Consider the following 26759-nt stretch of genomic DNA (forward strand, 5'->3'; position numbering starts at 1 on the left):
GCTGGCTTCTGACATGTGGGTCCTACGTGATGTCATCATGACGTCAGCATCTGACGTGTGGGTCCAAAGTGTCTGTGTCACTGACATGTGGGGCCAGGTCAATGGTCAATGTTGATCAGTCAACGGTCAATACGGCCGGGTCTCAAACGGGCTTTGGGTTGGGCCGGTCTGGGCCGGGCCGGGTCGGACACGTGGCATGCTGTGACGTAGCCACGTCATGGCCATGGGCCTCCACTAGGCCATGGTCCACAGCTCATGGTCCATGGTGGACAGATGCGCCGGTCTACGGTGGACCGCGTCTTCTTTCGGTGAGCCGCGTCCACCCCTCTCTTCTCTGTCTATGGTTCACGTGCACCGGGTTCATGCACGGGTGGCCAGCGAGGGGGGGTGTCCCCCCTATTTCTCCCGCGGCGGTGCTCCTGCCGGCGGCGAGCTCGCTGGTGAGCCTCCGTGGTGGTGTTGGTGTCCAATTGGGGAGGGGAAAGGCTTCCCTAGGCTACGGCGACTACGACGGTGGGGTCTAGGTGGCGGCCGGGGCTCACCGAGGCACTGGCCACGGTGAACAACGGCTCAAGCTCCACCGGCATGTGGGAATGGCGCGGTGCTGCGGCATAGGCCGATTCTGTGGTGCGCGTGGGCGACACAACGCTCCAACGGGCATGTTGGGCATGTCGAGGGGTCCTGCAGGGCCTCCGGTGGCTTTGGCCATGGCGGCAGCCTCCTGAGCACGACGGCGGCGTTGATGAGGCGGCTATGACCCCGGAGAAGTGTCACGATGGGGGCATGTAAGTTTCTATGGGTTCATGGGGCCACAACGAGGATGTTCAGGCTCAAAGGCGGGGCTCGGATTCTCATGTGGCTGGTAGGGGCTTCCCGGCGGCCACGACGGTCATGAAGACGACGACGAGGCGCACGAGTGAACCACGGGGCTCCAATGGGGTGATCATGGTGCGGTCACGGACATGTGCGTGGGTGCAAGTGTTCCCATGGACCGGAGACGGCCCTGGCCTTCGCGCTCCCGGGGTGGAGTGCCATGGCCGACGAGATGAGGTTCAGCGGCGGTGGGCAAAGAGAGACCGGAAGGGGGCTCACCGTGGGTGTTGTGGAAGAGGGGATAGCGGTGCAGTGAAGCGTTGCAGCCGTGTAGCTCTGAAAGCCGTGCAGTGTAGCGTTGCCCACGTCAGTGACGACAACACCGGCGTTGTCTTCGGCTCCGATGACCTCCTCCTCCGTGGTAGCTTCAACGTTTTCTCCCCTTCCCCTTTCTTCCCCTTCTCCGCCTTCTCTCTTGGTTCGGATGCGCTGTGGACGGCCACTAGGTGGCGGCGGGCGACAAGACGAGCGCTAGGGCTCCGGGGCTAGGGCTTTTATAGCCGAGCTCGGCCATGGAGCTCGGTGATCGGCGGATGGAGGCCGAGAGGTGATCGGAGGCGCATGCTTGCATCCAACGGCGCGCGCGTGGTTGCATGGGCACGGCGCAAAGGAGATAGGGGCATGCCCCGGGCGTGACCTCCTGGCCCGCCCCCTGCTAGTGCTGTCGGTGTTTGGTCGCACGGTGGTTGAGCACGGCATGGGGAAGAAGAACAGTAGGGCTGACATGTAGGGTCCAGCGGGCAGCGGCTGCAAGCGGAGGCGGGGAGATGCGCGGGCGTGGGCGACGTGCGGCTAACACATGGGGTCAAGTGGTAGCGGCAGCTGGCGAAGGCAGCAGGGCGCGCGGGCGACGTGGGCTGTTGCGCGCGAGTTGGGGCTGGCCTGCTACTACGCGCGCGTGGGCCAGCGGAGAGGAGATGTGAAGGGCTGGGCCGGTTGGGCTGGTTGGCGCAGGCCGAGCCTGCGAGGCCTTCTTCTTCTTTTCTTCTTTCTTTTTTTCATTTCTTCTCCGTTGTTTGATTTCAAATTTGGTTTAGTATTTGAATTCAAAACTGAGGTAACTTATTTGTTGGAGTTTAGGGAATTTTGTTTAATAATAACTTTATGGTTTATTACTTTAATGGATTTGTTAAGCATAACATAAAGCAAATGGAAGTCCAAATCACAACTTGAATTAACAATGTATGTAACACTTTATTTGTTAGAAATTAAATAACATAATCAACAAATGGCATGCCATGCTTATGTGTTGTCTTGGTTGGGTCAGACCTAATGCATCTCTTAGGTTGGGTTTCTATACATGACACTCATCATCACATGGGAGTTTTTAAGAAAAAATTTTGTAGTTGTGACTTTTTGGTGTGTGGACTTTTGGGTTGTTACACACAAGGTGATACACTTGGTGGTTGGCACATTTGAGCAAGGGTTAGGAACTTCACCGGTAGAGTGTCCGCCCATAGAGTGCGGACAGTCCGATGGTGCCACTGGTGCCCTAGATAGAAAAGACAGAGGTCACTGTAAGTGACCGGACGCTGGTCTCAGTTGGACCGGCACGTCCGGTCAGTGGCAGCAGAGAGCATGCGTTTCGATCTTATGACCGGACGCTAGGCCACTCAGCGACCAGACGCTAGAAGGCTACGTCCGGTCATGCTGACGTGGCTGCATAGAGGAAGACACCATGTGACTAGACGCTGGCTATGTCCAGTCAAGCATGACCGGACGCGTTTGGTCGGGAAAAATCGTTTCTGGATGCTTACTGGAAATGACCGGATGCTGGGGGTTCAGCGTCCGGTCACTGTTAGCTGCTGTGTCCGGTCGTCTTTTGACCGTTGAGATCAGGCGCACAGTATTTGAAGAGAGGGACACATGGCACACATCACGTGACCGGACGCTAAGGTCCAGCGTCCGGTCAATTTGACCGGAGCGTCTGGTCAGCCCGTGTTGTGCCTAGTGAAGGGGTACAACGGCTCTATTTCATGGGGGCTTCTATTTAAGTCTCATAGCCAGCTCAAGCTCATACTCTTGGCCATTTGCATTGACATAGCAACCTTGTGAGCTTAACCAAAGCCCTCCCACTCATCTCCATCATTGATTCATCATCTTTGTGAGATTGGGAGAGAATCCAAGTGCATTGCTTGAGTGATTGCATCTAGAGGCACTTGGTGTTCATGTTTCGCTGCGTGATTCACTTGTTACTCTTGGTGGTTGCCACCACCTAGATGGCTTGGAGCAGCGAGGATCGTCGAGGATCACCAAGAGAAAGTTATTTGAAGGCTACAAAGAGAATATTGAGGTACTTGAAGCATACACAAAATGTTGCTTTGTGGTATCCCAAAGGAGCAAAGTTTGAGCTTGTTGGATATTCAGACTCCGACTATGCAGGATGTAAGGTTGAAAGGAAGAGCACTTTGGGCACATGTCAACTATTGAGAAGATAAGTTGTTTCATGGTCATCAAAGAAGCAAAATAGTATTGCATTATCAACCGCCGAAGCCGAATACATATCCGCCGGTAGTTGTTGTGCACAAATTCTTTGGATGGAAGGCCACCTTGAATGACTTTGGAATCAAGTTCAAGAAAGTGCCATTACTATGTGATAATGAGAGTGCAATCAAGCTAACCAACAATCCTGTTAAACATGCAAGAACAAAGCACATTGATGTTTGTCACCATTTCATAAGAGATCATCAACAAAAAGGGGACATTTGCATTGAGAGTGTGGGCACCGAAGATCAACTTACCGACATATTTACCAAGCCATTAGATGAGAAGAGGTTTTGCAAGCTAAGGAATGAGTTGAACATATTGGATTTCTCAAATATGTGTTGATGCACCCCCCACTTATATGGCATGCCTCTCCTTCGAGCAATCTAAGGTAAAAGTTGATTGGCATGCATACATCCTTTGCTAAGGACATGTTTAGTGCATCTAGTCATTCCTCATATTTTATAGGCTCATTCATGAAAATCAAATGAACTTGATGCTTGTATGGTACCACTATTGCTTCTATGTTTGATATGATCTAGTGGTATCATATGACATGTTTGTGGGCTTGTGAACCTAGTGTCTAGAAAATGAGCTATAAGTGTTTAACTCAACTTGGTCAAGATAACCCTTGAAATGAGGTGTGAAGAAGCTTGTCCTTGGATCAAACTGAGTTAAATATCTTTGGCAAGTATTCTAGATTGGACCAAATTTGGGAAAATAATTATCACCCCATTGATTGACATTGATAATCTTAACCTATCTAAAATTTAACCTTTGTGGTCATTGATGACAAAGGGAGAAAAGTAATTCACAAAGATAGGGGGAGAGAAGACATAGGGGGAGAAATATGAAAGTAAGGGGATCAATTAAAATTTGAGCACACAAGTAGGGGGAGCAAGCTCATAAACTTGTTTGATCTATTTTAATGTGCATTTCATATGTTTGCTTGCATGGCACAAGTTTTAAATTTGATATACATGCTTGTGTGGTGTATGCAAGTAGTAGAATTGAATGATGAAATGAAAAACTAGCATGCATAGGTGGTAGTTAGATATGCCTTGCTTACTTGCTTTGCTTTCACAAGTGGTACTAGAGCCTTGCATATAATATTGATCTCATGTGGTATTTAGTTCTTGTTTTTGCATGTGGTATCTAACTCACAATGGTGCTAAGGATGGTATATTTGGTGCACTCCAATTGGTATCACACTTCAAAAGTCCATCTCTTATACCTTAGCATCATTTGGTAGACATTACTCTCCCACAACTCAAATCCATGCATATGTGCAAGCTTCAATCCAAACTCTTAGCACATATGTAGGGGGAGCAAATGCTACCAACTCGGGTTCATGAAACTTGTCCATATCCTTTTACACATGGTAAATATGCTTAGGCAAGCAACATTGATTCAATTGAATTTCAATTCATATCTTTGTGAAAGGGTTGTCATCAATTACCAAAAAGGGGGAGATTGAAAGCTCTAGTTTGATTTTGGTGAATTAATGAAACCCTAGGTTCTAACCTACTTGCTCTAGTGATCATGAGAATAGGGAAGCACATTCCAAGTGGTGGAGCAAATGGAGATGATCATGATGAGGATGATGGTGGAGTCCATGGTGATCAAGTGCTCAGGCATGGAAAAGAAGAAAGAGAAAAACAAAAAGCTTAAGGCAAAGGTGAAACTTGATAGGAGCTTTTGTGTTTTGGTGATCGAGACACTTAGTGAGTGTGATCATATTTAGGATAGATAGCTGTACTATTAAGAGGGTAAAACTCGTCGTGAAATGCGGTTATCAAAGTCCTACTAGATGTTCTAACTCATTGCATATGCATTTAGATCTAGTGGAGTGCTAACACCCTTGAAAATGTTTGTGAAAATATGCTAACACACGTGCATAAGGTGAAACACTTGGTGGCTAGCACGTTTGATCAAGGGTGGAGAAGTTGGTGAAGAGGAGGCGCTGTTTTCACTAACTGAACTTAGGTTTTGAAGTGACTGAACTCAGTGTTCGAGCATTCGGTCAATTTTAGTGAAGCAGGCACGCTCAAGCTCTGTCTGGGTCTTGACTGGACACTACACAGTAAAAGTGATCGGATGCATAGGGCCTACATCTAGTCTGGGCTGACATACACTGACATGAGGCTGCTAGACTTAGCGCATGGCGGTAGTGTGGACCGAACGCTAGGCAGCGTCAGGTCGAGGTAGAACGGACGTGTCCGTTCAACATAAAACCTCTCTACATAGTTTCTAGAGTCGATCGTACTCCATGGGTGCTTGCGTCAAGAGAAGTGAGCGGCACGTTCGATCACAACATTGGGTGCTTGGGCGTTACTTGATCTGACATAGTGGCGATGCGTCCGGTGGCCCTTCGGATGTGTCCAGTCATCATTTACTCAAGTGCGCAATCCAGTTGACCGTTGGAGATCAATGAATGATGTTGAACGCACTACTAGAAACTACGAGTTTCCCTAGAGTTCAAATTCCTAGGGAAAAGCCTTAAAACCATAGGGAACCTGATCCCCTACCGTATTTCATAGGGAAACAGTCCTAGGGAACATGTTTACGAGAAATAGGAAGGTGCCCTACAGTTTGTCTGGGAACCGTAGGGGATTCTAGTTTCCCTAGGAAAAAGGCTCCCTAGGGAACCTGCTGCGCATGCTGACACAAGAACACAAAACCAACGTGTAAAGTTTGTCCCTAGAACTTAAGTTCCCTAGGAAACTGATCTGTAGGGAAATAAATCTGGCATGGCACCATATTTGACCTCAAATAATTCTAATGATTTCATATACAAAATTTAAATTTGAACACGTTGACAACCATCAGCAATAATTTAATGCATTCAGCTCAAATAGTGCATTATCACATTACAATTATGGTGCTCACTGATAATAGCTGTCCATCTAACAGTTAATCACTAACTCAAATGGAGTTGTCTAATCCATGCTAGTTTTGGCAACAGAATATAGGTGCCATGTTTTGGTGACAAAAGATAAGTGCCATGTTTTAGCAGCATAAGTTTTCAGAAAAATGGAAACTCGTCGGTCGGAGGAGAGTAGTTGCCACCACCGCTTGTAGTTCCTGCATTTTCATGGCCACGGAATCTTCCTTGAGCAATCCTACTCAATGTTTCTTCAGGACTTTCTATCCCAGCACAAGAGCCACCAGTACAAGCCTATTCAATTGAACAAATGGGATTTTATTAAATATAAGTGGAAACTTCATGGTAAACGCTATGCCAAAAAATAGGTTCAAAGATAGCATTTGAAAATAGGTCTCACAAGACTAGCCGAGATGTGTACAACAGTTAACATTAATAAATAAAAGATGGAAGCACACCATGTAATGGAAATTGGAAATCAAGATGCTAATGCTATGGCAGACATGTATTTTTGCTAGAAGAACTGCACTCATTTGCAGCTACAGCTACTGTGCACGTGAGAGAGACAAGAACAATGGATAGAAGGCAAATGGTGCAGCAGCAGCCCTACAAATAACTGCAGTCAAACATATAGTATAGTAATACGCCAATGCAGGGCAAATGTAGCAGCTACAGCCCTACAAATAACTGCAGTTGCAGCCCTTCAAACCAGCAATTATACAAAGACAACACACAAAAATAGTACAATTAGACTTACATCATTAGGAGATGGATTTGAAGATGGTACATCGGCATACATAGGAGGCACAGGTGGTGGAGGGATGGGAGCAGGAACAGATGTGACAGGTAAACCATTTACCTCAGCAACTCTCTACAGTTCAATAATCAAATGTATATGTATACTGATTAACATGTAACTCAAGTGGCAATAAGATGGATAGAAAAAGGATGCATGTGAGACGTCACCTCCATAAATTTTTGCATGCTCTCAGTGTAAGCATGTACCATTGTACTCCACGCCGACACATTTTGGGCATATTCCTTGGCCACACGACCATCATGAGCTTCCCTTCTTAATCGCTCATCTTCCTCTTGGCGTTGACGCCTAGCAGCCATTGCAGATTCACGACTTCTCCTTAAGTCAGGGAGGACTTCTTTGTCATTGACCATCCCATTAAATGTAGCCCATTTTCCATGTGGGCGGCCACAAGAGCATTCATAAAGAGCTCTAACATCAACCGGCGAGTGCAACCAATCAAAATCTGGTCCATTTAGTTCCATGGCCTTAGCTTTGTATTTCTCCTGCCACATAAATAAAATAATGTGTGGGCATTTGACAAAGAAGTAAAAGAGAGATCAGCAATTCATATGTACAGAAACCTACTAAAATCGAGCTAAATTCATATGAACAGCCAGCAATTCATATGTATAGAAGCAATTCATATGTACTGAAACCATACTATTAAAATCTGGCTAAAACTGGTTAAAATTCTTGTTGTACAGAATCCATGTACCATACTAGGAACAAGCAGGAACAAGCAGCTATGACAAGTAGAAACAAGCAGCTATGAGAAGTAGGAACAAGCACTACAGCTTGCAACAATAAGCTGCTGCCAGCATTCAGCATTAACTGTAGTGTTCTATATGAGCTAGTAGCTGCAAATGCTTATAATCCTAAGCTCCAAAAAGAGAGAAGGTATATCACAATTTCCATTTTACTTTCCATTGTCACAATACTGCACTTACCAAGCATGCAGTTGCCTCTTCTGTGTTGAGTGAAGTAATATCTTCAGGATTTGAACCTCTATGAGTATGGACCCATGCCTCTATCTCACATACTTGTCTTCCTAATTTCTTTGACTACAATAATAACAAGAATCTGAAATTAATTGTTACTGCAAAAAAGTTAACAACAAAATTTTAGTAATTGGACACTAACCAATTTCTGTCTTATTATTGCAATAGAGTTGGACCCTCCTTTGTGTGGTTTAAACTTATGGCTGTAGCGATTGGCATGGTTTTTCTCCGATCTGTCCTTGAATTTTGGACCGCTCCACTCCAGGGCCAGAACATCCCAACAAGCTTCTTTACACCAAGTTGGGCATCGTGCAGCATACTCCTCCCGCTTCAAATAGAACTGTCCAGCAAGCTTGTCACAAATAGTTCTTTTCTCCACTTCGCGAAAATGTTCCATTGTTGCAGTGATTCTTGCATAATATAGGATGCTCCCTAGGAGCACTGAGCAGCAAGCTCCAACATGTTCTTTTGATTCTACTTCTTTGGCTGGATTGAATCTAAATCTTTGCTGCAAAATTAGTAATTATAAGCACAACATGAACATACCATTAGTAAGGAACAGCAGTGATACATTTGTACAGAACTAGAGCTAAGTTGCAGAATTTACCCAAAAGCCTTCACAAACAGCGGCAGCAGCTGTTGTTGCTTCATAATGTTTCCATTTTGATGCAACCACAGTCTTGCCTTTGTACTCAACCAAACCAGGATGGTAGGTCTTTAGTAGACATGTCAACACGCTTGCCGGAGTCCTTCCCTCCCCTCCAGTCCAGTGCCTTTATATATTAGTAGACATGTCAACACACGTCATATGAGTTCACATTTGCATGAAAATCACAATGTAAATTTGATAAACTCACGATTTTCCTTGTGGCTCAATCAATGGGCGATCTTGCTCATTAGGGATAGTTGGGGGAAGATCTGCACAGCCTCACAAGTGTCCTAGACTTTGCTCACTTGCTGCAGAAGATTCAGCAGGTTCATTATGACTTGAAGTTGTATTCTCTCTAGCAACAGAACCGGTGGTAGACCGACTACGTGTCCCACGATGATGGATTGTCATCACTGTAAAAATGAAATATGTTACAAAGAGCAATACGGAAATGGTAATGAAACATATATAAAATAATGGAGAATAATGTGAAATCAACAAAATATACAAAGAGCACTACCTAATATTACTCCGCACCTAAAAGTCATCAGGATCAGGGTATGTGAAATCAACAAAATATTCTGGATTATATGCTACTTGCTCTTCAATTGGAGGAACATTCTCTCCAATCACAACATTTCGTTGTTTGACTAGCATAGAAATTTCATTTGGGTCATTAATCTCATCAAAGCCATCACTTATTGTCATATTGTCTAAACCTATTCCAATGTCAATGACAAATTCTCCCTCTAGACCATCTTCCTGGAAGGTATCTACACATGGTGGGTCTTCATCATTGTATTCATCCATTGAAGGAATGGATAGGTTCACAACCGGGCTGACCTTGTGTGCAACCCACCACCCATTGAGGTTCAGATCAGATTTACATGGATATGGATGATAATAAACCTGCTTCACTTGGTTAGCAAGAACAAAAGGCTCATTTGCTGGATTACATGATTCATGGGCAACTTCTACTAGTCCAAGTCTATCCAAGTGCCTCACTCCATTAGTTGGGTGGAACCAATGACACTCAAATAAAACAAGGCTGAAATCACTACCACCATCAAACTTTAACTCAATAATGTCTTTGATAATACTGTAATACTCAAGCTCATTGTTGCTACCATCATCATCACCAACAGCAAGCACTCCCGTGTTGGTGGTAGTTAGGTTCCCTCTAGATTTTTTATACTTTTCAGATCTAAATCTGTACCCATTAACTTCATAAATATCATATGACTTGACTTTGAGGCCACATCCACGTGATAAACGACGCAATTCACTAGGTATGCTTGCATCCATGTCACACTGCAATATTACAATTAAAAATTAAAGTGTATCCAGATTATACATTACTGTATAAAACTACACAGGAATTGGTCAATTAGCTAGTACCATGTTTCTAAACCATTCAAGCAAATTTGGTTTGCCATGGCCAGCCCCATTAATCCTTAAATTGTCCAATTGTCTCTGGCTTGGTGGTCTTGCCCGGCTCCATTGTTCCCGTTCAAATTTTCTATGGGACACAAAAACATGAATTATTGTAATGATAAATGTTATTAGCTGGTTTATTAAGTTGGTGCACTCACTCAACATATTCATCCATTTCAGTCAAGTTTGTGAATATATAAATCATTGCTGCCTTATACTCTTCAACAGTTAGAAACCTTGTTGTTCCTCTACCACTCTTCCATCCACGCACTTGGAACAAACTAAGAGTAGAATCAGATGGATCAGCATTATGAGCATAACGTTGTGGCCGATTTCGGGAGCTAGATATGAGATCAGGTAAGTATAATGATGTTAAGTTAGTGATCTCCTCAACAAGGCATCCTTCCACTATTGATGCTTCAACATGAGCCTTGTTACGAACTTTTGCCCTCACCTTTTTTAACAACCTACAACAGTTTTAGTTACTATTAGTTCTTTGAATATAATAGCCAAATGGAAAAGAACAGAAGTCCTAAATGTATACCTCTCAACTCCATACATCCATGTGTACTTTACAGGCCCCCCTACCCTAACTTGATATGGGAGGTGCACCATTATATGCTCCATTGAATTGAAGAAACCAGGTGGAAAGATTTTCTCCATTTTACAAAGTAAAACAGGTATGTTTGCTTCAAGTTGACGTATCTGGGCACGATCAACCTCCTTTGCACAAAGCACTCTAAAAAAGTAACTCACTTCAGCAAGGACCTCCCATATCTCATTCTTGACATAACCTCGCATCATCACAGCTAGCAAACGCTCAATGAAGATATGGAAGTCATGACTTTTGAGGCCATTAATTTTTAGAGTGTCCATGTTGACCCCTCGCCTTAGGTTTGATGCATAACCATCAGGGAATTTGATGTCCTTAAACCACTGCAAAACCTCCTTCTTCTGGGGTCTATTTAGGGAAAAGGGTGCTCTAGGCCTATCCCACAAGCCATTTGGCTTCTCAACAAGGTTGAGATGTCTCCTATTGCACATCAAGGCTTGGTCGAGTCTAGCCTTGTTATTATCCTTGGTCTTGTCAGCCATGTCAAGACATGTAGCAAAAATAGCTTCAGCTACATTTTTTTCAGTATGCATAGCATCAATGTGATGTGGACGCATAAGTAGAGGGAAATATGGCAATTCCCATAGAAATGGGATGTGAGTCCAATTGTGGACAGTACCACAACCTTCAAATGATTTCTCTTTGACTTCATTCATGTATGCTAGCACCTCTTGCCCTGTTAACCGATGTGGAGGCGTGTCATACACTGCTACGCCCTTCCTAAATGCATTCTTCTGGTCCCTGAAACTATGGTCAGCTGGCAAGAACCTTCTATGGCAATCAAACCAACTGTACTTGTGCCCATTTGGTAGCCAAGTGCTGTCCACATCTGCCATACAATCAAAACAGGCCAAACCACCGTGTGTTGACCATCCAGAGAACATACCCAATCTAGGATAGTCATGGATGGAAGTATGATATGCAACCTTCATTTGAAAATTTTGCTTTGAAAAGCTATCATAGGTGAGAACTCCTGGCCAAGCTTCCTTGATCTCATCAACAAGTGGCCGCATGAAGACATTCATATTCTTGCCAGGATGCTCCGGTCCAGGAATCACTAAACTAAGAAATATATTTTCCTCCTTCATACAAAGAGCTGGAGGTAAGTTCAGAGGAATTGAAAAAACTGGCCAGCAAGAATATTGAGCTTTTCCATAGCCAAATGGGTTGAAGCCATCTGTTGCCAAAGCAATCCGAACATTCCTCGGGTCCATTGCAAACTTTGGGCAAGATGTATTGAAATGTGTCCATGCCTCAGCATCAGAAGGATGCACCATAACATTTGGGTTGGCTCGCCTACCCTCCTTGTGCCACCGCATGTGCTTTGCAGTGTTTGGCTCCATGAACAACCGCTGCAACCTTGGTATGAGTGGGAGATATCGTAGAACCTTACGTGGTATGGGTTTTCATTTCTGCCCTTGGTGTGCTGGTTCAGTAACTACATATCTACTCTCCCCACAGAAATCACATTTATCCTTGTTCTTATCTTCTTTGTAGTATATCATGCAATTGTTTGTACAAGCATCTATCTTGATGTAAGGCATTTTTAGACCACGAAGAAGACACTGGCACTCATACAAAGATTTTGGCATCTTATGGTTCTGAGGCAGTACATCACCAAACAAATCCAATAATTTATTAATGCATTCTACGGGGAGATTGTATTGTGACTTAACTGCCATCAAGCGTGCTACAGCAGTTTGCAGTGCAACACTAGTGTAGCTATGGAGCGGCTCTTTTGAAGCTTCTAACAAAGCATAGAATGCCTTAGCATCAGCTATTGGTTCATGCTCTACACTATCTGTTTGCATTGCATCACCCCAATCAGCTAACATTTGATCTAAACCATCGGCAGTATCGTACGCATAATCCATTGTAGGCTGACTAATAGGCCACTGACCATGTTCAGTCCATGTAAAATAGCCAGGCATAAACCCTCTTTTACACAAATGCATGCTCATGACGTCTCTTCTCCGTGTAACTCTATTGCGACAATCTGAACACGGACACACTACTCCAAGTTTTTCAGAATTAGAAACCGAATTGAAAGCCTGGTCTAGGAAAGCATTTGTATTTCGCACCCAATCCGAGGAATGACGACCATTGTCATTCCAGCCATCATACATCCAACTACGATCTTCTACTGACATGGCTATTGTTGTGACAATGAACTGAAACAGAAAAATTTGCAAGTAACTCACATGATTTAGTGCATGTATTCTAAAACTAATAGACAAACAAGTTTATATAGAACATATACTGATTATTACTAGTAACAAAATTTCTAGACTGCATCAGATGAGTCACAATATTGACTATTCTCTGAACCCAGTAGACAACTCACTTAAAAAAGAATATTCACCTAATAGATTGCAACACCAAAATTATCATAGTGCTAAGCTTCTTAGTTTCTAATTTTTTAGAAATGAACAGACCGTATAAAATATTTTAGACATGCCAATTCTGCTAACAATACAAAAAAGCAGCAAGAAAAGGAAATTTTCCTTCTCACCTTAAATCCTTTGTTCAAGAGTGACAAGCAGACTGTGAAGCCTTCTTTCTACAGATGTGGTGCCTTCCTTCTTCACAATAGAGCTCCGGGCAACACCGCCCCTACTCCTTGACTCCTCCTTGGCTCCAGGCGACCAAGCAGTAGAAGGGTGCCTCCACTATGGAATGGGAAGACTGAATATAATACATCAATATCAATTCTTTGTGAATCTTCTTACTGCTGTCCACACAAGAATGCACTAGAAATCCCTAGAAAATACCTTACCTCTGTCAATCCATCCTTTGCTTCCACAGATCTAAACAGTAGGACATGGAGGGAGGGAATGGGAGGCAGCAGATCGAGAATGGGTGATTGGAGTGAAAGCTTGGGATGGGGATTGGGGAGGGCTTAAGGTGGAGATGTGAGGGGGCAGCAGGGTGCAGAGTAGGGGGCTTTGGGAGGGCAGCAGGTTGGGGAGGGCGGACGGTGGCTTGGGAAGGGCGGCGGCTTGGGGAGGGAGGCAGCTCGAGGGAGGGTGCGGGTTGGGGGAGGCCGGCGTCCTGGGGAAGGGCGGCGGCCGAGCGCCGGGCGCCGGGCAGGCAGGCAGGCCCGCGCTGGGCAACGCTGGCGGGCAGGCAGCCGCGCGCTGGGCGGCCCAGGTGGGCAGGCAGGCCCGCGCTAGGCGGCGCTGGCGGACAGGCGGCCACGCGCTGGGCGGCTCTGGCGGGCAGGCGGCCGCGCGCTGGGTAGCGTAGGCGGGTAGGCGGCCGCACGCTGGGCGGCGCAGGTGTAACAGAACCGACCAATTATACGAAATTAAGTAAGAAAATCATCCGCCAGAGCAGACGATTTAGCAAACTTAAGCCCGTATAACCCGGTAGTCCGTGAAATCATGAAGGATTTCAAACCAACTCATGTCCCAGCCATGATCGTAATAAGTTTAGCGGTCACCAATCACATATTACATAAAAGTTTGCATAACAGATACATCAGAGTTTAAACATAGTTATTACAAAACAAGTTCGAATAAAAGTAGCGGAAGTCATTTGTTTAAAACCACGCACACTCACACGGAGTTCAAATATAGTGCCAGCGAATGATCATCTCCAACAAAAGCATCAGATGAGACGTAAGGAATGACCATGCCCATGGTCCTAAGCATCACCCATCGTAGGATACAGGCAGTTGATACAGTAGCCATAGTACATCTGCCCATCTGCAACAAGTGGGAAATAAAACCCTGAGTACGAGAAGGTACTCAGCCAGACTTACCCGACATAACCGAAAATAAATGACACCAAGGATTATGAAGGGCTTTATAGTAGGGTAGCTGACTCATTTGCAAAAGGAAGCATTTTTAGCATTTCAAGAACCTTTCTAAAAGCATTATTGCCAAATTAATTATTATTAACATGTCGACTAGATTTGCACCTATACTAGAGTAAACATGTGATTAAGCAGATAATGATAACCAATGATCATTAAGCAACTTCCATACTGTCATATTCATTATAACTGTCCAAGTGTTCCATAACAATTACTACGATGAAGTAACTCAAGTCAAGTGCTCACTATCCAGGAGCGATGGCGATTCGAATCGATTCCTAACCAGCTGGTGATTTGTTCCTTACACAAATCTCACTCACCCGCTAAAGTGAGATATTGATCACCGAGTCAACTTTCCAGGAACCTCGAGTTTGCCAGGAACCACATGTACCCGGGGGCCGACCGACTGCACTTTGGCCTTATCATCCCGCCCCCGTGTCCTACCACACCTGCTTCGGCACAGTGCGCTGCGGGCAAATTACTCGGCCCGAAAAATCTCCCAGCTTCGCGGTCGGAAGGTACTTTATCCGGCCAGCTAAATGTAAGGCATGCGTTCAACATGACTCGAGGCCCAACAACGGCCGGTCCTTAATCGACACAGACGGAAAACACTACAGTCCAAAACACTGCAAGTCTCCGTCCGGTCTCAACTTCATTTAACACTTAGTTATACCATGACTTCATAGTCATCCAAGCAGATCCAGGTAACCACCTATAGCTCGCAGGTGACAGGAAATCACCCGACTTCTACCGGTCTAAGCCAGCTAAGCATTGACTCGACTGCGGATACCAGGGTAACAAGGATATAGTATAACAAAGGTAAGCAAGGTATAATGCAGCAACGGTTGCAAACAACTCCTGAACGTAATGCATCAATTAAAGTAAAGCATTTAATTAAATCTTTGCAAACCGGGAGAAAAATGCTCCGGGGCTTGCCTCTCTCGAAGGAGCTCGGGCGGTGATCGGGGCACTCCGGAAGTTCCTCAACGTCCTCCTCTTCGGCTTCCGGCACTTCCTGCTGCTGCACCTCGAACTGCTCCTCGGACTCCTCGGGAATGACGACTGGGTTCTCGGTTTGCGATCCTGTATGATGCAATGCGCGTAAGGGATTATGCAAACGGTGCATCGAAGGAGATGCATGCAATGGATATGTTGAAATGCAAGGTAGTCAACATCATCTAAGAACTATACTACAAGCACATGTCATCTACTGCATTCTCTTCTACTACTAAGATGTTAAGTTAACCTATCTTATGAAATGCTTCAAAGATACACCAAAGCTTTACTAATTTCTTAATCACACTTAAAGCAACACTTGCTTAAACCCTAATTAATAATAGGTTTGAATAGCAACCTATATTTCTGATGCTCCTAAAATTCTGAGAAAATTACAGTAGCATAATACTACCCTAAACAGACTACCATAAAAATTTCATGGCATTTGGATAAGTAAACTATCCTACACAAAAATGACAAGCTATAGCATAAAAATGAGCATGAAATTACTTTGTACTATGAAAAGTGTCAAACAACAGAATTAGTATTTTTCCTAGATTCTAAACAGTAAATAATCACTATACAAAAATTACCACATGCATGTTTTATACAAATTTTGCTCTCTAGCAAAAATAACAAAAATCAGCCATTTAAGGTACTTGAACTACACCTCAAAATTTTCCCACAGCACATATATGAAACATATTTTCCTAGGAAGTACATGACATAATAAGATTAACAAACTTGGAATCATATTTTTCTGAAGAATATAGATTTTTTCTACACATTTTTCAAGTTATCAGCAATATTTATGATTAAATAAAATCCTACAGAAAAGTATATCAAAAATGACATGCACTATTTTTCCCAAGTAGATCTGGTGATAAGGAACCTAGCAAAATTTGTTTTAACAAATTTGGAGCAAGTTTGACCATCCAAATATTTTTCAAACCATTTCATATTTCAAATAATAAAGAATAATGAAAATCAATTCTTTAAAACTCTACTGGGCCGGCCCGAAGGAAATAGCTGGCCCACGGCCATCACCGGCCTGCGCGGCCCAAGCGCGAGGGAAGGAAGACGGCCCACAGCGCGTCAACCCCGGCCTGGCTCGGCCTGGCCAGCCGAGGCAGAGCGCCTTGCCGGAGCGCGCGCTGGCGCGACGGCGGGGCTCGGCCAGCGGCCGGCGGCCGTCTCCGGCCATGGCAGCGCCAGCGAGCGAGCGCAGGAGACGTGCGAGGAGAAGGCGAGCTCGGTAGAGTAGCTAGGCGAGGCTGGAGGGGAGAAGGAAGACGGGTTCCATGGCGGCCGAGCACAGCGGCGCCATGGCCGTCGGCGGCGAGACGCGGGGAGGCCCGACCTGTGCTCGGAAGGCGGAGTAAGCTCGAGCGCGACCTCAAGGAAGGCGAGGCGGAGCTGCGGGCGCGACGAATTGGAGAATGGCGTGGTGGTGCGGGAGTTGACGCCGGCGGAGCTCGGGCGCGGCGAGGGCGGAGCTCAGGGCTCGCGGCTCGGGAGGAGAAGGAGAGGAAGTGCGGGCGTGAGTGAGCGAGCGCGTGCGACTGGCAGCAGGGCGCGCTCCTCTTCAAGCCCGCCAGCACGCTGCGTGGTCAGAGCTAGCCGGGCGCGTGGCGGACACGCGGCGGGCGTCGCCTGACGCGGTCAGGACGTGGCGCGGCGACGGGCACGGCGCGCGGGAGAAGAAGGCGCGGCGCGCGGAGGCAGGCCGGGCTGGCGCGGCGTGGGGCTGGGCCGAGGCGAGGTGCGCGCGGGGGCTTCGCTGGGCCGGCTTGCGGGGCTGGGCCGGAAAGGAGGCGGCGGCCCGCGAAAACAGAAACATTCTTTTCAATTTCCATTTTCAATAAATTTTCAAATAACAGTTTTCAAATATTATTTTGAGCAAGAAAATGACCTCTTTTGAAAATGCACCAAAAATGAAAGTTGCTTAGAATTTAATTCCCTACAACTTTGCTTTTATGACCAAAGCCCAATTCTATCTAGATTTTGAATTATAAAATCAAAGTCAATTTTAATTCAAAACCCTCATTTTGGAGAATTATTTTGAAAGCAAAATTTTGAATTACTTTGAATACAAACATTGCTCCAAAAATTGAACTAATTATTGCTAGCTGATTTACAATAGCAGCCAAACATGTTTTACTAACCTAGCAAGAAAATTTCAGGGCAAAACAATTCTAATAAGTGTATGCATCATTTACTTTTCACAAACATGTTTCGTATGTTTCGAAGTAATGTTTCAGTTGTTATATGCAAGATTACGCATGTATGAATAGGATGCTTGATGATGCACGATATGTATGATTAGCAATGCCTAAATGTAGGCATAACACCGGGGTGTTACAGCCCTCCCCCCTTATAAAAATCTCGTCCCAAGATTTGGGTTACGAACCATTTGTTATAAAATTCTTCATAAGCTTTTTGTAGATACTCTCCTGTTTCCCAAGTTGCATCTCCCTCATCATGATGATTCCACTGTATCTTGTATGTTTTCACCACACTATTCCGAGTAGCACGTTCCTTAGTGTCTAACACCCGGACTGGTTGTTCACGATACACCAAATCTGATTTGAGTTGGATACCTCGAGGTTCTATTCTTTCCTCCGGAACACGCAAACATTTCTTGAGATGTGATACATGGAAAACTGGGAAGACTGTACTCATTGTCTCAGGTAACTCTAACTTGTAGGCTACCGGACCTCTTTGTTCCAAGATCTTGTATGGTCCTACGAATCTCGCAGCAAGCTTTCTTCGGATTCCAAACCTTTTCTTCTTCATTGGTGTGACTTTCAGATAAACATAGTCACCAACTTCAAACACAAGGGGTCTCCTTCTTTTGTCTGCATAGCTTTTCTGACGTGATTGGGCAGCTTTCATATTCTGCTGAATAATATGAACTTTCTTCTTGGCTTCTTCTACAAAGTCAATGCCATAGTACCTTCTATCTCCAGGTTCGACCCAATTCAATGGTGTTCTACATTTTCGGCCATATAAAGCTTCGAATGGGGCCATCTTGATGCTTTCTTGATAGCTATTATTATAAGAAAACTCAGCTAATGGTAACCATGACTCCCATGATCCCTTGGAAGACAATACACAGGCTCTCAACATATCCTCCAAAACAGCATTTACTCGTTCAGTCTGACCATCTGTCTGAGGATGATAAGCGGTACTGCGAATTAAACTAGTTCCTAAGCCTTTGTGTAAATGTTCCCAAAAATGAGCCGTGAACTGTGAGCCTCTATCAGATATTATGGTCTTTGGTATACCATGCAACCTCACAATTTCTGCGATATACTTCTCGGCATATTGAGGTGGTCGATAATCTGTTTTGACCGGCAAGAAATGAGCGGTCTTGGTAAGACGATCCACAATTACCCAAATTGAATCATGTCCTTTTTGAGTAGTGGGCAAACCCGTGATAAAATCCATACTGATATCGTCCCACTTCCAACTAGGGACTGATAAAGGTTGCAACATACCGGCAGGTTTCATGTCAATTGCTTTCACTCGACAACATGTGTCACATCTGACAACATATGCTGTAATTTCTTTCTTCATTTTGGTCCACCAATATCGAGATCTTAGTTCTTGATACATCTTACTACTTCCAGGATGGATAGATAACTTAGAAAGGTGAGCTTCATCCATGAGTTTATTCCTAAGCTCTCAATCCTTGGGAACCACAAGACGGTTGTCAAACCACAACACGCCCTGTTCATCCACTTTAAAGTGTTGAGACGGCTTTTCTTTTATTTTCTCTTTGATGTGGAATATCCCCTTGTCAGTTTTCTGACCTTCTATTATCTTACTCTCCAAAGAGCAACTAATCTGAATACTATTTAACACAACAGTATGCATTAGATCGAATCCATCTTCAAGTAATGGCTGCACAGTCAAGTAATGTGACTTCCTGCTCAAAGCATCTGCCACTACATTGGCTTTACCAGGATGATATTGCACATTCAAGTTGTAATCTTTGATCAATTCCAACCATCTACGTTGTCTCATGTTTAGCTCTGGTTGGGTAAAGATATACTTAAGACTCTTGTGATCCGTGAAAATATTGCACACATTACCAAGTAGGTAATGTCTCCAAATTTTTAGGGCGTGCACAACTGCAGCAAGTTCAAGATCATGTGTTGGATAGTTGACCTCGTGCTTTCTCAATTGACGGGATGCATAAGCTATGACTCTCCTTTCTTGCATAAGTACACAGCCTAATCCAGTTTTCGATGCGTCGCAAAACACATCAAATGGTTTTTCAATATCTGGTTGTGCTAGAACAGGAGCAGTGGTCAACAGTTTCCGCAAAGCGTGGAAAGCTGCTTCACACTCTTCTGTCCACACAAATTTATGATCCTTCTGAAGGAGGCTTGTCATCGGTTTTGGTGCCCTGGTTCAATGCCAGAAACTCTCCCAACTTCATTTCGGTCAGCCCTGGTGGAATATAGACTCCACGGAAAGCCTCAGCAAACTCTCTCCAAGAAATCTGAGCATTTGGAGGGAAGGTGGTGCGATGGTGCTTCCACCACATTCCCGCCGGTCCCTGCAATTGAAGTGCAGCATACTCTGTTTTCAGAACCTCAGTCATCCTTAACACATGGAATTTATCTTCCATCGTGTTGATCCATTCCTCAGCATCGAGTGGCTCTGTTGCTTCCTTGAATACGGGTGGCCTGGTGTCCATGAAATCTTTGAAGCTGCTATATTGGTTTACTCCCATGCCACCACCTTGATTGTTACCACGTTGAACGTTGTTGGCGATGGTGCGCAGAAAATCCTCCATATTCTTCTGAGATTGTTCTGCGTTGCGCTGACTTCCGAGCAGCTGTGCGAAGAACATCTCGGGGGTAAACGGGGGAGGAGGTGGCAAATGCGGTTCATGGGGAGGCTCATTGTTGTTGATGGGGTTTCCACTACCACCAGTCCCCGCACCGTTAGCACCGGGCTCAGCGGCTTCATACGTGGTTCGGCGAGTGTTTGTCATCTGCATATTTCAGCAACAAGTAACGATTGAGTGAAGCTGTAATAATTGCGAGTGAAGGAAAAATTATGCCGTACTGAATTTACTAGAGAGAATAAATTCATACAATAAAACAGAGGCACAACAATCGCATCCCAATTAAAACAACAGCACTTAATCAAATTACTCCAACGGCAAACATCGCGTCCATACAATCACATTGCCAGCATACATACACTGGACTTTTTATGCGTTCAGATATCGCATTTGAAATTCAAGTTCCAACCACATGCCAAGTCTCATACGTTCGAAACAACATACGATGGATTACATGCCAACAAAAGAAAGGTCATCGCAACAGGACCTAGATACTAGCGCAAAGCAACTAGCCTACTCCTCGGGGCTATCGTCGGGATCGGAGACGTCACCATCGCCTCCAGGTGAAACTACAGGCTCACCCTGGTCGTCGTCGTCGATGTCCATGCCAGCGGCATTCGGTGGAGCATATGGGCCAACCCCATTGTAGAGCGCGTGAAACTCCTCGTGCAGGTTGCCGTTGTATTCCTCTAACTCATCGACTCTCTGCAGCAGAAGGTTTCTTGCGTTCCAGGCTTCATTCCTTTCCTGAACCAACTGTCCAATCATGCGGTCTGCATTGTTGTTGGCTTGAGTCAACGTATGCACTCGCTGCATAGCTCTATCACCTCTCTCAACCGCCTGATCTCGCTGTAAGTTCATATCAGCCAATTGCTCCTGCAAGCTAGCTATGGCTCGTGCCTGTCTCTTCTTCTGCTTCTTCCCTTTGAGCTTATCCTCACTACGCAAGCCAGTCAAAGTCCAGTAGGTACTCTCGAGACCCTCATATGCTCTAATGGCGGCGAACATAGCACTCATCGCCTGGTTGTCGCTAGCCTGTCCTTCAGCTGGACCTCTGACCAATGCACTTCCTTGAGGCTGAACCCAAATGGCATCACGAGGATCACCCCTAGGAAAAGTACCAGCTAGAGCTGCTGCAAGCTCATTAGGAAATCTGCTCATAATGTCCCTAATGACACGGAAGGCTGCTCCCTCTGCACCCTCAGCTGGAGTGCGACCCTCAAACTCCAAATGCCAACCATCCCAATCTGGAGCATCACCGAGAGCAGGAACCGTGATCTCCACCACTACAAGTCCATCATCTGCCAACTGGCTCTCATTCCAAGAGTACACTGGCTCTTGACCCTCTGGGTACCCCACATCATGGAGCACTCTCCAAAGCAAGGTCGGCATGCCAAACTCGCTCAAGAAGGTGTCCGTGGTGCGGTGCTCCCTCAGGGCCAACGGACGTCGGGGTGCTCTTCCTCCGGTGGACTTACGGGCGGTCTGCTTCGTGCGGGCCATCTGTAGCAAAAGTTCTTTTATTATCCTGGGGAAACATATTTTAGGTGATACACTTTTATCAAAATGAGATAATCAATTTATAAGGGGAGGTATGCATGGGATGAATGAGATGCACAAGTAACATGATGTATGTATGGGTCGTACGTTCTCACAAACTTAGGAAATAAATAATTTCTAACGACTAATTCGGTGGCATACAACGATCTCTCAATACGTAGCTAATACGTTCTACACGATAGCGTTGTTATGTACCTGCAGAAAATTCATTTCAGCCCAATTCCCAATGAATGCATAAAAGCAGTAAAGTTTTATCTACACGCTCTACACGAATCCCCCGATACGTGTACAACGGTAGTAACTACCCGAACCATCGTCCTATTGACGGCATCGCCTCCACCGACGGAAGACCCATACATGAGATACCTTTGTAAAACATGCGTAGAACACATAATTACTTCAGCATCATATAAGCATTCACCCTAGATCGGCGGTGTATCCGATCATGCTCTCACAACTCACACTTACCGAGGCGTAGAGGCAATTGATCCATTCATTACCACTCAAACAAGTGGCACTCATACAATAGCACGCCGTATGAGCGACGAAAGAGAAATATGATGCAAGAACCCCAGTCAGTACTTAATTAAGCCACCTAAAGTCCTTAACTGGGCATAAAGGATATGATCACTGGCACACTTTATAGTTTTAAAATCACGTTTTTCAAATGCCTTTTTGTTTTAAATACACTTGTGAACAGTAACACGCTAAACCATGCTCTGATACCAGCTGTAACAGAACCGACCAATTATACGAAATTAAGTAAGAAAATCATCCGCCAGAGCAGACGATTTAGCAAACTTAAGCCCGTATAACCCGGTAGTCCGTGAAATCACGAAGGATTTCAAACCAACTCATGTCCCAGCCATGATCGTAATAAGTTTAGCGGTCACCAATCACATATTACATAAAAGTTTGCATAACAGATACATCAGAGTTTAAACATAGTTATTACAAAACAAGTTCGAATAAAAGTAGCGGAAGTCATTTGTTTAAAACCACGCACACTCACACGGAGTTCAAATATAGTGCCAGCGAATGATCATCTCCAACAAAAGCATCAGATGAGACGTAAGGAATGACCATGCCCATGGTCCTAAGCATCACCCATCGCAGGATACAGGCAGTTGATACAGTAGCCATAGTACATCTGCCCATCTGCAACAAGTGGGAAATAAAACCCTGAGTACGAGAAGGTACTCAGCCAGACTTACCCGACATAACCGAAAATAAATGACACCAAGGATTATGAAGGGCTTTATAGTAGGGTAGCTGACTCATTTGCAAAAGGAAGCATTTTTAGCATTTCAAGAACCTTTCTAAAAGCATTATTGCCAAATTAATTATTATTAACCTGTCGACTAGATTTGCACCTATACTAGAGTAAACATGTGATTAAGCAGATAATGATAACCAATGATCATTAAGCAACTTCCATACTGTCATATTCATTATAACTGTCCAAGTGTTCCATAACAATTACTACGATGAAGTAACTCAAGTCAAGTGCTCACTATCCAGGAGCGATGGCGATTCGAATCGATTCCTAACCAGCTGGTGATTTGTTCCTTACACAAATCTCACTCACCCGCTAAAGTGAGATATTGATCACCGAGTCAACTTTCCAGGAACCTCGAGTTTGCCAGGAACCACATGTACCCGGGGGCCGACCGACTGCACTTTGGCCTTATCATCCCGCACCCGTGTCCTACCACACCTGCTTCGGCACAGTGCGCTGCGGGCAAATTACTCGGCCCGAAAAATCTCCCAGCTTCGTGGTCGGAAGGTACTTTATTCGGCCAGCTAAATGTAAGGCATGCGTTCAACATGACTCGAGGCCCAACAACGGCCGGTCCTTAATCGACACAGACGGAAAACACTACAGTCCAAAACACTGCAAGTCTCCGTCCGGTCTCAACTTCATTTAACACTTAGTTATACCATGACTTCATAGTCATCCAAGCAGATCCAGGTAACCACCTATAGCTCGCAGGTGATAGGAAATCACCCGACTTCTACCGGTCTAAGCCAGCTAAGCATTGACTCGACTGCGGATACCAGGGTAACAAGGATATAGTATAACAAAGGTAAGCAAGGTATAATGCAGCAACGGTTGCAAACAACTCCTGAACGTAATGCATCAATTAAAGTAAAGCATTTAATTAAATCTTTGCAAACCGGGAGAAAAATGCTCCGGGGCTTGCCTCTCTCGAAGGAGCTCGGGCGGTGATCGGGGCACTCCGGAAGTTCCTCAACGTCCTCCTCTTCGGCTTCCGGCACTTCCTGCTGCTGCACCTCGAACTGCTCCTCGGACTCCTCGGGAATGACGACTGGGTTCTCGGTTTGCGATCCTGTATGATGCAATGCGCGTAAGGGATTATGCAAACGGTGCATCGAAGGAGATGCATGCAATGGATATGTTGAAATGCAAGGTAGTCAACATCATCTAAGAACTATACTACAAGCACATGTCATCTACTGCATTCTCTTCTACTACTAAGATGTTAAGTTAACCTATCTTATGAAATGCTTCAAAGATACACCAAAGCTTTACTAATTTCTTAATCACACTTAAAGCAACACTTGCTTAAACCCTAATTAATAATAGGTTTGAATAGCAACCTATATTTCTGATGCTCCTAAAATTCTGAGAAAATTACAGTAGTATAATACTACCCTAAACAGACTACCATAAAAATTTCATGGCATTTGGATAAGTAAACTATCCTACACAAAAATGACAAGCTATAGCATAAAAATGAGCATGAAATTACTTTGTACTATGAAAAGTGTCAAACAACAGAATTAGTATTTTTCCTAGATTCTAAACAGTAAATAATCACTATACAAAAATTACCACATGCATGTTTTATACAAATTTTGCTCTCTAGCAAAAATAACAAAAATCAGCCATTTAAGGTACTTGAACTACACCTCAAAATTTTCCCACAGCACATATATGAAACATATTTTTCCTAGGAAGTACATGACATAATAAGATTAACAAACTTGGAATCATATTTTTCTGAAGAATATAGATTTTTTCTACACATTTTTCAAGTTATCAGCAATATTTATGATTAAATAAAATCCTACAGAAAAGTATATCAAAAATGACATGCACTATTTTTCCCAAGTAGATCTGGTGATAAGGAACCTAGCAAAATTTGTTTTAACAAATTTGGAGCAAGTTTGACCATCCAAATATTTTTCAAACCATTTCATATTTCAAATAATAAAGAATAATGAAAATCAATTCTTTAAAACTCTACTGGGCCGGCCCGAAGGAAATAGCTAGCCCACGGCCATCACCGGCCTGCGCGGCCCAAGCGCGAGGGAAGGAAGACGGCCCACAGCGCGTCAACCCCCCCGGCCTGGCTCGGCCTGGCCAGCCGAGGCAGAGCGCCTTGCCAGAGCGCGCGCTGGCGCGACGGCGGGGCTCGGCCAGCGGCCGGCGGCCATCTCCGGCCATGGCAGCGCCAGTGAGCGAGCGCAGGAGACGTGCGAGGAGAAGGCGAGCTCGGTAGAGTAGCTAGGCGAGGCTGGAGGGGAGAAGGAAGACGGGTTCCATGGCGGCCGAGCACAGCGGCGCCATGGCCGTCGGCGGCGAGACGCGGGGAGGCCCGACCTGTGCTCGGAAGGCGGAGTAAGCTCGAGCGCGACCTCAAGGAAGGCGAGGCGGAGCTGCGGGCGCGACGAATTAGAGAATGGCGCGGTGGTGCGGGAGTTGACGCCGGTGGAGCTCGGGCGCGGCGAGGGCGGAGCTCAGGGCTCGCGGCTCGGGAGGAGAGGAGAGGAAGTGCGGGCGTGAGTGAGCGAGCGCGTGCGACTGGCAGCAGGGCGCGCTCCTCTTCAAGCCCGCCAGCGCACTGCGTGGTCAGAGCTAGCCGGGCGCGTGGCGGACACGCGGCGGGCGTCGCCTGACGCGGTCAGGACGTGGCGCGGCGACGGGCACGGCGCGCGGGAGAAGAAGGCGCGGCGCGCGGAGGCAGGCCGGGCTGGCACGGCGTGGGGCTGGGCCGAGGCGAGGCGCGCGCGGGGGCTTCGCTGGGCCGGCTTGCGGGGCTGGGCCGGAAAGGAGGCGGCGGCCCGCGAAAACAGAAACATTCTTTTCAATTTCCATTTTCAATAAATTTTCAAATAACAGTTTTCAAATATTATTTTGAGCAAGAAAATGACCTCTTTTGAAAATGCACCAAAAATGAAAGTTGCTTAGAATTTAATTCCCTACAACTTTGCTTTTATGACCAAAGCCCAATTCTATCTAGATTTTGAATTATAAAATCAAAGTCAATTTTAATTCAAAACCCTCATTTTGGAGAATTATTTTGAAATCAAAATTTTGAATTACTTTGAATACAAACATTGCTCCAAAAATTGAACTAATTATTGCTAGCTGATTTACAATAGCAGCCAAACATGTTTTACTAACCTAGCAAGAAAATTTCAGGGCAAAACAATTCTAATAAGTGTATGCATCATTTACTTTTCACAAACATGTTTCGTATGTTTCGAAGTAATGTTTCAGTTGTTATATGCAAGATTACGCATGTATGAATAGGATGCTTGATGATGCACGATATGTATGATTAGCAATGCCTAAATGCAGGCATAACACCGGGGTGTTACAGCAGGCGAGCAGGCAGCCACGTGCTGGGCAGCGTGGGCGGGCAGGCGGCCGCGTGCTAGGATGCGCTGGGGGCACGGCGCGGCGCTTCTACGATGGAGAAGACGCTCGCGCGGCGCTGTGTTTTTTTTCTTTTTTTTCCCCTTTTTTTTTGTTGTGGGCTT

At 45.3% G+C, this 26759-nt stretch overlaps 1 protein-coding gene across 1 annotated transcript; it reads right to left on the reverse strand.

The window, feature by feature from the left end:
• Nucleotides 1-9224: 9224 nt before the first annotated feature.
• LOC136523817 (uncharacterized) lies at nt 9225-12077 on the reverse strand. Its single transcript, XM_066517369.1, has 3 exons — nt 10666-12077; nt 10393-10588; nt 9225-9998 (listed from the first exon to the last, which is right to left on the reverse strand). Exons 1-3 carry the CDS (start codon nt 12075-12077, stop codon nt 9225-9227), a joined length of 2382 nt encoding a protein of 793 aa, XP_066373466.1.
• Nucleotides 12078-26759: the final 14682 nt, after the last annotated feature.

The sequence above is a fragment of the Miscanthus floridulus genome, chromosome 18 (assembly GCF_019320115.1).
Source record: "Miscanthus floridulus cultivar M001 chromosome 18, ASM1932011v1, whole genome shotgun sequence".
NCBI classification, from domain to species: domain Eukaryota; kingdom Viridiplantae; phylum Streptophyta; class Magnoliopsida; order Poales; family Poaceae; genus Miscanthus; species Miscanthus floridulus.

Coding starts and splice junctions, on each gene's coding strand:
- LOC136523817 (XM_066517369.1), bottom strand. CDS start 12,077: ATGGAGCCAAACACTGCAAAGCACATGCGGTGGCACAAGGAGGGTAGG. Junction 10,589..10,665: donor TGGATGTATGGAGTTGAGAG/GTATACATTTAG, acceptor AAACTGTTGTAG/GTTGTTAAAAAAGGTGAGGG. Junction 9,999..10,392: donor CTACTCTTAGTTTGTTCCAA/GTGCGTGGATGG, acceptor GTAATATTGCAG/TGTGACATGGATGCAAGCAT.